Source organism: Triticum aestivum, chromosome 2B (genome assembly GCF_018294505.1).
Source record: "Triticum aestivum cultivar Chinese Spring chromosome 2B, IWGSC CS RefSeq v2.1, whole genome shotgun sequence".
Classification (NCBI taxonomy): domain Eukaryota; kingdom Viridiplantae; phylum Streptophyta; class Magnoliopsida; order Poales; family Poaceae; genus Triticum; species Triticum aestivum.
The window spans coordinates 702379406-702390064 of record NC_057798.1 but is presented as its reverse complement, the minus strand read 5'-3'; the positions used below and the strand labels follow the sequence as shown (position 1 = coordinate 702390064).

Below are 10659 nucleotides of genomic sequence, written 5' to 3'. Positions count from 1 at the left end.
ACGGTAATTTTTTTTGTTGGCATGATTAAGAATCTGAGTCAAGTAAAAAATAACTACCCCAATGCAGCAACAACTCCACTTTTAACTTCAGAAGAAGAGAATGCCCTGGATAAGAATCTCTTATGGAGAGATCCATCATAATCCATTGCAATTCAAAACATATACTGGCATATCAATTGGTTATACATTCAAAAATCACGTCTTCTCTTTTCTTGTGCTGCTAAAATTAAATCGGACGATCTGTTTCTCAGACAGAGAGAAAACATGGTGAATAATCCAAAATACACCGACACAGTTCTTGAGAGGCCAAGTTTTTGAAGTGAACAATAACAGGGGCATTATTTACGTTTTAGCACAGGTAACCACTGTGACATGCAAGCATAGATTCAGATATGAAGATGTTGCACATTACACTGAATGTTGATGTCCACACCGAGAAGAACAAATGAAAAAATTGTCCTGTTTCCGTACCATTCATCGACAGCCTACTACAGACTGAAGCTAGAAGGGAAATAACAGGCGAGGAAACCCCATTTTCTCTTGCTTATAACATTGTTAGGAAGCAAGTGGCTACAAAGAGATCAAAAGCTATGATTCATCTCAGTCTTCTCCCTTTCCGATTCTTCACTCGAGAAAGAGTCTCAAATTGTGGCAGATGACAGGCCAGAGGATTTAGGCTCCTGATTCAACTTGCCCACGTGCTTGTGAAATACCTGAAAGCTTAGCATAGCGAGATTGCAAACAAGTGCTCATGTGCAAACAATTACTGTAATCCTCGTAAACTTCGGGTCGAGGCACTTACTGCAAACTTATCAAAGTAGCAGGCTAACAATTGAGCACAAGCTTAAATAACAACTCCTATTCATAGCCAGTACGGAATGGGTTCCATTTTATGAGAGCGAACAGCATCAACAATATAGCGATCAAGTTTTGAACACAGGTAACTAGGAGGTTTGACTTCAATGTCAAGAACAAAAGAAAACAAGAGCAGCCAATAATTTTATTCATTTGCGAACCTTCCGAGAGGAGGTATCTAGCGAAATTACCTCGTCATGATCCGGAATTACTCTCATCACATAATTATACTCCTCACTGGCCAGTGGCCGATGTGTTCACTATCGACTTTATATATGTGGAAAGCTTATCTGGAGCTTGGTAGGGTAATTCAAAGAATGGGCAAATCTGAAATCTAGATTGTAAAGCTAAATAAGAGTTCAACTCCAGTGCAAGAAGTCCTTACATTCCAGTCATTAGAAAAAGTAGTGTCTAGGGGATGTGGGAGGGAATAGACTCACGCCAAAGAAATGATTGAGAGGCCTATGCAATGTAAAGGTGACCCCAGGATGTGAGTGATGTTCCCGTTATCGATATTGCATAGGTAGTAGTAGGATTAGCCATTCTGCACATGAATATGGAAGTGACACAGACTATTTCTTCCTCTTGAAATGGTGCCCCTCTCTCTTTTTCTTTTCTTTCTTTTTTCATTTTTGTGTGAGAGAGGTGTCATTTCAGAATGATGAAATTTGGAGGGTTGATGACGATGACAATAAAGCTCTTTTGAATCTTCTCGAACTTTCATGAGTGTGCTTATGGAATAATCAACTAATATGGAATAGCAAGAGATGCGCTATATAGGTAGGTATGGTGTGAACACATGGAAGAAATGGTTTAATTTTTGAGATTTGTGTATGTACGCCAGTGGAGTATGTGATATATATCTTGATGAAGGAATGCAATGCCAAGTGTCGAAAATGAGTTACGCAAAAAGAATGACTGGCTTTGAAAGAGTTCACACTAGAGGAACATCAAACTCAACAATACGCACGAAATATTCAGATTGCAATAATCAAGGCTCACGAAATCTGCTCGGATTTTGGCATTGGTGGCACAGAAAATATTCTGGATTAAGTTGAGAATAAAATCAACTTCACCATACTTAACTTGGGGGCTATATGAATAAAGATTAACAAGACAGACTGTTTTTGCTCAATCGATGTTCATCAATCACCTAACAACAAGTATTCTCAACCCTTACAACTATATGTATCAGCTGAAAGCTCTCTTATGTTATTTAACTCAGCATGGCAATGAATTCAGAGATTATGAGCGTGCTCAAAAGTTAGAGTGCCAACTTATCAAGACAGCAGCAAGTTCTTTGACCTAGGTCTCATGAGGCAACAAGAGTTTGACAATTGCACATTGAATACAATCTAGCGTAGCTAAAGCGATCATGAATTTCCGCAGGGATTTACTAACCTTCCATCGTAAGCACAAGTAGGAGTTACACCTTCACCAATATGTTCCTACTAAATTGTTGCTTTTGCAAAGTTTTACCACATGTCACGTCAATCAAGAACCTAAGAAACCATTGTTGAATCTGAAAGTTTAGAACTTACAACAATTACACAAGTAATCTTTTAGCCGTCTATAAGGATGCAAAGGGAGAATGCTGGGCATACCAATTAATGACAGCCCAAGATCTGAAGTGGTTCTGCACAAGCACTGGTATGATATGGTATGAAGGTTATTCTTGCAAAGTTCCTGTAATTCATCACATTTCATTAAGCAAAACAGTTGCAACGAGTGCAAGAAAACCTTTTACTTGCATCAATGTAGCACTGAATTGGAAAAACTGCAAACCTTAATTTCAGTGGGAAATCGCCGAATCTCATTTATTCCATCATTATCGATGCTGATCTTTTGATCCTCACAGCCGAACCAAGTTTGGATAAATGACGATCAAAATCTGAATCTGAACTATCTAGAAACCACCAGATCGAACAAACACAAGAACACCTGCACAAGAAACAACGACAATGATAAATACATTGTAGATTTCGTCTAGGAAGGATGTCAACACGGTCTATGCAGTAGGCTTCAAGGAACCGAAGAATCGACTAGTCACTATGTTGTGGGAGGGATGCCAGGATCCCAGGCAGTATGATTCTCATATCATGATGGACTGAAGGAAAAGACACACAAAGATATTGGTTTGAATCCAATTCATGATTTCAGTTCAGGAGTGATTAATTCAATTGAAGTTTATGAACTACCTAGTGTGTGGAAACACAGAACTGGTCCTCTGTTGTTCTAAAATAAGAAACAAGAGAAGCTCCAAGATTAACTTCAGTGCTATATCATCTTTGGATAAAATACAAATGACGTACATGGAATCCGCATATCAGACCAATGAGGATTATGTTTCACAGATGAACAAAGTGTCACTTTTATTTTATGTATTGTCATGCCTGGAACACAAAACGTCATTTTTGAAGCACTGAGCAATTTACACAATGGAAATAAAATAAAATTGAATGGGCAAGCTCTTCAGTTGTCAAACACATAGTCATCATATGAATGAAGAACATCTGAACATGCATTCAGGAACTGAGAAGATGCTTTTCACATTTAAGCTGTCATGACTTTCTGTGCTATACTTACCCATGAATCCAAAGTCTACAAACAACAATGGCAACGTATTGCAAAGGGTACACAAATGAATTTTAAGCATTTAAAAAGTATTGTTCCATCTTGCATGTACTTACCAGATTTATGTACTGGAAAAAGGTAGCACACAAGACCCTCATGTGTCAACTGTAAATGGATGGATTGGAGACAGTTCCACAAGGCTAGAAGAGTGTACAACTCCAAGACAAAGATCTGCACGGTAGACGACTGCAAATATGAATATGCAATGATGGAGTAAACAAAACAATAAAAATGGGACTGTCATGTGTTGGATCAAGAACACGACATGATTTTTGGGAATTGGGATTTGTATGAACAAGGAAGCATTTGTTACCTTGGACTAGTATATTACTCAAGTATGATTTCCAGAATTGTCCCAGTTAACCGCCTGCACTGCTGTTTTAGCTTCATGCTGCCACAATTTCTGACATCTAATCCTTGCAGTGAAATCGGGAGGCCACCCTTGGGCAGTGACTGGAGAGATGGACATGAATCGATCCTTAATAATTTGAGGTTGGTGAGCTTGTTTAGCCCTGCAGGGAGGCACCACAGCTTGTAGCATTTCATAATCTCGAGTTCGTGGAGGGAGGTGAGGAGCTGAAGGGCTTCCTCTTGTTCCTTTGTGAAGTGCCCCACCTCTTGGTCACCATAAATAAACAACTGAGTGAGGGAGGAAGAGAGGAGGCTGCAGACGGGTGCTATGAGGACTCCTGCCACATCATCTGTCATGAGCAACCCCAGTTTGGAGGAACTGGGAAGCGACTGCTCTTGTTCATCCTTCAGCCCTGGACTGGGATGCAAACCAACAAAGAAATCGGGGCTTCCACAGACGACTAAATGACGAAGTTGACCTTGGGTATGGAGAAGCAACAGGCCCTCCCATCTTAAATTATCTCCACAATCATTTATATCTAATCGAGTGAGACAGGTGAGGTTTGAGAGGGGCTCCAACGTCTCCATGCCTTCTACATGGCAAAGAACGAGTTCTAACAAAGTGGAAGGGAAAGGGTGACAAGAAGAAGAATATGACGGTAATGAGCATCCATCTAGCTCGAGGGTGCGTAAAGCTTGGAGGGCATGGAGAGGGGGAACCACCATGCAATTACGCCCAATAGAATTAATGTTCAACCTCTGTAGAGAGTTATAGAGATGTGCAGGCAAGACCAACAACCCGTCATCTTTCTCTGCTGCTTTCTCCTCTTCTCCCAGTAATTCATCTTCCTCCTCCTCTTCGACTATTTTCTGCTTCTCGCCTTTTGCTCTTGAATACTCCATTTTAACATCCAAAGAGCTGGATGATGGTACTTCTATTGTTGTTTGTTGTCGATCCACCCCAACAACCAATTGTGTTATGTTTTCACAATTTACTATTACCAATACAGAGAGCTTTGGGAGGTGCGAGAGGAGTTGGCTAAATTCTTTCCCACTAACACCACAAGATATGATCGTAAAATGCTCGACAAGATGCTGCCATTCAATACCACCATGATCTCCTATTGGCCCAACCAGAGCAACTGGTCTTTTAGCAATCAATTCCTTTAATGAGGTTAGCATTACAAGGTGCTTCAACTCCAAAGATGGGCATTTCTCAATTTTCAATTTCTGAAGCTCTTTTAATTTATCGAATACTAATAGCTGACATAAGCTATGCAGATCCTCCTTTCCAACAATTTTCAATGCTACCCCAGAAGATGATTTTGAGTATTCCAACTTTTCCACTAGTTTAGATCCCACATGTTTTATCTTCACAGAGCATAAAGTTCGGGTCCAGGGGATAGGAGGCAATGACAAGACTTCAGGACAATTTTCTATTTCGAGCTCTTGTAGTTTGGGAAACCAATCTATGTTCCAGTCTTGCTCCTGTGGGTAAAGAATGTGTCTTAAACATGGCAACTCCAAGAGTTTAGGACATTCTTTAAGAATCAGTACTTGCAAAAGAGGGAACACATGAGTGTCATGTGGTACCCATTTTTCAAAACTTTCTAAGCCAACGAGTGTAAGCCTTATTAGCCCGTGAAAGCTTTGCTCTAGCACAAACTCTTTTATAGTGGAAGTATGCTCCAATGTTAGTTCACAAAGATTCCACATCTTCCCAAAAGAAGGAAAAACATCCCAAGAAACACCAACAAGATGAAGAGATTGTATAGCTTCAACAACAAGATTACCACCCAACCACGTTGGACAAGAAGGACCTTTGTGCCCTCTAATGCACAACTCTTGAAGATTTCTATGTGGTTGAAGGTTCTCAAGAACCACGGCTTCCACATCAGGCTCAGTATTAGATCGCTCATTATCCCAGTCTAACGTCAGTGTGTGCAAGTAGTCTTTTTCTATTAGTTTTGCTTCGACTGCTTCTTCTTTTGTGTGTATCCTTTCAAGGTTATAAATGCCAACCTCCCTTAGCTCGATCAAATGCTTTAGTTGATTTAGCTCAAACCCTTCACTTTCTTTGTTGACTGCAAATGCCTTTAACTCTTGCAAGAGTTCTAGTTTTCCAACATTATAAATATGAGAATGAAGCTTATCATGCATGGTAAGGAAATGGCATAATTTGGTAAGGTTGCACATGTCTCTAGACAAATCAGGACAGCCATGCCATCCGTGTAGATCTAGAATCCTCAGATGATAAAATCTAGAAATGGTTTTTGGTAAATGAACCTGGCTTCCACGTATTGTCCCTAGACTTAGGTACCGTAGGTGGACAAGTGCTGAAAAGTTGTGTAACATGGACTCCACAGGATCAGGCATTTTGGGTAAGCGAAGAACACGAAAAGAATTTGCTTCCCTAAACAAAACACCAAATATGACAGCAAAACTCTTATCCATTCCTCCAAATAACATTAAAGTTTGCAAATTTTCAACCCTTAATCTTGTCTTCAGTTTTCTCAATTCATTCTTAAAGTTTTCAACCATATTATTATCATCTACACTATCTATGATAATAGACAAGTGACGGATGGATGGGAAAATTTCTACTGATCTCACATTAGAATGGTGTAAGGTAAGACATTCATGAGATGCAACCCTCAATGCTAAATCATGTAACAGGTCATGGATAATATAATATGAATGTCCACTGGTTTTTTCTTTTCTGAAAAATCCATGGGTGACCAAATCATTTAAATTGCTCAGACCTATATCTTCAACTGTTTTGTTTCGACAACCAAAAGGTAAAATATTTAGTCCTATCCACAAGTGAATTAGCTCTTTGCTGTCGAACTTGTAATCTTCCGGAAACAATGAACAATAGGAAAAACATTGTTGCAGATGAAAAGGAAGATAGTCATAACTAAGCTTCAAGGCAGGCATAATGTCATGCTCACTGCTCTGCGTCTCCCATTCTTTACTCTCTAGGATTTTTCTCCAGTGGTACAAATCAAGACGGTTTCTCAGTAATCTACCAACTGTTTTGGCTGCAAGAGGGGATCCCTTTAGTTTTTCCATTATCTTATCTCCAGTCCGAAGCAACAAAGTATGATCCCTTTTACATTGCTCATCACCGAAGACAAAAGCTAGGAATAACTTCCTAAACTCTTCTGGGTGTAAACCTCCCAATTCTATTGAATGATCGGTTGTTTTAACCATTTGTGCTAGCTCTGGTAACCGGGTTGTGAGAATAATTACATTACCATTTTCTTGTGATTTTCTTAATGGCAGCAATAACCTTTTCCAGTCATCCTCGTTAGTGCATTCCCACATATCGTCCATTATAAGCAAAAATCTTCTAGATCTTAATCTTTGTTGAATTAGCTCTCCTGCTGTACCCTCCTTTTCCCCTTCAACTTTAGGAATTTTTCCTTCAATCTCTTGAAGCAGCTTAATTGGATTAAAACTGAGAGAAACACACACCCAAATAATGACTGGAAAATGTATTTGGATTTCTTGGCTATGATATATGTGTTGTGTCAGAGTTGTCTTTCCTATGCCCCCCACACCAACAATCGGAAGCACAGTTAGGTCTTTGCCACAGTATTTACCCTTAGTGATGTGATGTATGATGCTATTCATTATAAGGTCTCTCCCGTACAATTCTGGCTCTACACTTTCAGAGGTGGTGATGGGACGACTATGGGCAATGTCTGGAGCAATGCTACGGCCGCAACCTAGTAAAATGGTGGAAACCTCTTGACGCATGGACCGTAGTTGCTCTACGATTTGTTTCATTCTATTAGAGACATGCACCCTATCAAACCCCAACTTTGGTGTTTCTTCGAACTGATTTTTGTGTGGAGCCTTGCGGATGCAGGCACCACAGAGGATTAACTTCCTAGAATCATCTTCATCATGATCAGGTGGGAAAGACGAGCAAGGAAAGAGTTTACCCAATTTCCTCATGTTAGAGATTGGCGTTGAGGAGGAATTGTGGTGTGACCTGTGCTTGGCACGTGGCCAAATGGAACAGTGTTGTGATGCATCTTCTTCTCCAAGATGACGAGGGCTGGCAGCGGATGAGCATGCCAACAGTTTGCCTAGAGCTTTGGTGGTGTGTTGTGCATTGAGGACGAGGTTGTGGCCGCAACCCTTGGCGTGCTTGGCGGCAGCCTCATAGGTGCCATAGAGCTCGTCCTGGATTCTAAAGTAATCCAGCTCATCAAGTACGTCCTCGGCATTGTGCGCGGAATCCCGCATTTTCTGCAGCAGCTTCTCCAGGGCCGGGCCTTCGATCTTTCGGTCACAGGAAGTTTCCAGCGTGGCCTGCGTGTACAACAGCTCCGTCTTGAGGCTGTCAATGCTGGGGCCAAGCTCATTGCTGGCAGCCCAAGCCTCAAGCAAGCTGCCCGAAACCGGAGCTAGGGCCTTGGCCACCACCGACAATGCTGCACTGACGGCTGCGTTCATCTTCACGTACGTTGGCACTGATGTGGCAGTACTAACGATGTTTGAGGATGCTACATGCAGGAAGGGGAATCGATTTGCACAACGCAGTTAATCGCCAAAAACACGGAAACGTACTAGTAGATAGTTGTTGCGGCCAGAGGAGGAAATGATTGTATACATACACAAGGTGTCACCTGCGGGGGTTGGCAGACGGTGGGAGCGTGCAGAGATGGGTCACCGAAAGGAGGAATGCCAGAGAGCTGAGCTGCGCAGAAATGTAGAGAGGCTCTGTATCAATGGCGGATGTATATGTGGGGTAGTTGTGCCTTGTGAGTAGCAAGAGGGGTGTTATATATAGACGTACAAGTGTCCATCCAAGCAAAAGAAGAGGGAGGAGATAAAATAATTGATCGACGGTGAAACATGCAGGAAAAAAACTTCAAATCAGAAGGGCTGCAAACTGATAACACGCATGGAACTTAACTAATTGCTGCCACGCAAGCATCCGGTGACATAAGCAAACGGATAAGATGGTTTCTGCACCCATTTCTGAACAAAACAAATCAAAAGACTCGTAAGGATGTTGCACAAGCAAACGCTGGGCAGTTGGCCTCACCCCTCATCTCGTCATGGCACACGAATGCGTGACAGTGGACGTTGACAGGATGATAGCAGCAGCAAATTTACACCAGAGTTTGGATTCTTCCCTGCTTATTCTAATCCTCTCGTGGTCGGCGAGGGCAATTGTTTAGTAAAAAATAAGAGAGTGGTTGGCGAGGGCAATTGTTTAGGTACAACAAATTAAGAGAGTTGTTGGCGATGGGAGAGAGGTTGACTCCGGACAGGGGGCGATTGGACTTGGACAACCAAACCAGCGGTCCCCCCATCTGCATATGAACGCTTCAGCTGGTGGGAGAAACTAAGCTATTCTAGTCTAGAAACTAAAATTACTAGCTTCAGACCTGGCACGAATCCCAGCGTGTGTCACACAAAAGTCTGCCCGACTCAACAACAGAGTTGCTGATGGCAGCTATGTGTGCGGGGGGGGTGCACTCGAAGAGCAAAATTCGGTGGTCGATTGGTTTTACTTTTCTACAAGCAGGCAAAGAAAAAAAAAGTTTCCAAAGAAACACGGTGCTGACGCAAAATACGGCTTACAGGAAACAACGAGGACAGATGACTGGCGGTGCGGCAGCGGAACAGCTCGCTCGGCACCGGGAACAAACCCAGAAAGCTCTTTTTGCCGGTTCCGGTGCATGCCGGTGAAACATCCATGGTTCAGTTTGCTCTGAGATTTGCGCATCGAGTCCCATCATCCCATAAGTATATCCATGTATTCAGCTGTATACACTTAATTTGGGTATCTCTCTTATTTTCTCTGACAGCTTTTTTGGCGTGTACGGCTCGCATGCATACTATTGCGAGTGTTTTGTCATACAAAGGTATGAGTGTGTCATACGAAAGTGCATGTGCATGCACAGAATAGACCCATTCTTTCTCATCTTTATCTCAACAAATCCCTACATTTTATTTTCCCTTTGACAACTTCAATCAATCATACCTTTTTAACTATAATTTCGTTTTCGAATTTCTTTATATATTTGAACTCTTTATGCCAAGACCTTTTGAACTAGAGCAAGCTTGTATATATTTAAAACACGTTTAAATTTCAATGTTTTGATCCACTTATTTCACTCAAACTATTTTCATTGTGTTTGTCAAATTGCTTATTCCAAGGAGGTTATTTAAAATATGTGGATTTTGCTGTTTCATTGTATGAAGTGATTATTTTCAAATATGTTAAACTGGTATGTTCAATTATATGAAATATATTTTGCTAGGTTTGTCAAGTTGCTTATTCCATTCCATGAAAATATATGAAACATTTTATTTCAAAATATGTGAAATAGATGGATTTAATGAGTGCATTTGGTTATTTCAAGTATATGAAAGTTGTATTTCCAAATATATGATACATATTTCAGTTTGTTTATCAATTAGATACGTCTTTCACACATTTCAAAAAACAACTTGTTTCATATATTTCACTTACTTCAAAATCTAATTTCATTCATTTCATACATTTCGTTTATTTCAGAGAATCGAAACATGTCCTTTTAATTCAAAATGAGTGAAAATTAATTTGTCGAAACAAGTGAATTTTTTCTCAAACAAGCAAAATCTATGTTTTGAAATGAGTGGATTTTTTTTGAAAATGTGTGAAATATGTGTTTTAAAATAAGTTAAACCAGTGTTTAAAATGTGCGAAATTTGCTTATTTTAAATAAGTGAAATCATTTTATGAAATTAGTTAAACATGCACTTTAAAATATATGAAACTAGTGTTTAAAAGGGAGTGAAATTAGTTTTTTA

At 40.4% G+C, this 10659-nt stretch overlaps 1 protein-coding gene across 2 annotated transcripts; it reads right to left on the bottom strand.

The window, feature by feature from the left end:
* Positions 1–341: 341 nt before the first annotated feature.
* LOC123046819 (putative disease resistance protein RGA4) lies at positions 342–10276 on the bottom strand. 2 transcript variants are annotated; one of them, XM_044470248.1, is made up of 5 exons: positions 3803–10276; positions 3546–3660; positions 2641–2796; positions 2460–2541; positions 342–2377 (listed from the first exon to the last, which is right to left on the bottom strand). In XM_044470248.1, the coding sequence occupies exon 1, from the start codon at positions 8305–8307 to the stop codon at positions 3817–3819; it is 4491 nt and encodes a 1496-aa protein (XP_044326183.1). In that variant the 5' UTR covers positions 8308–10276; the 3' UTR covers positions 342–2377; positions 2460–2541; positions 2641–2796; positions 3546–3660; positions 3803–3816. The 2 variants fall into 2 exon arrangements, with proteins under 2 accessions (XP_044326183.1, XP_044326184.1); XM_044470249.1 differs by having other exon boundaries at positions 342–2357.
* Positions 10277–10659: the final 383 nt, after the last annotated feature.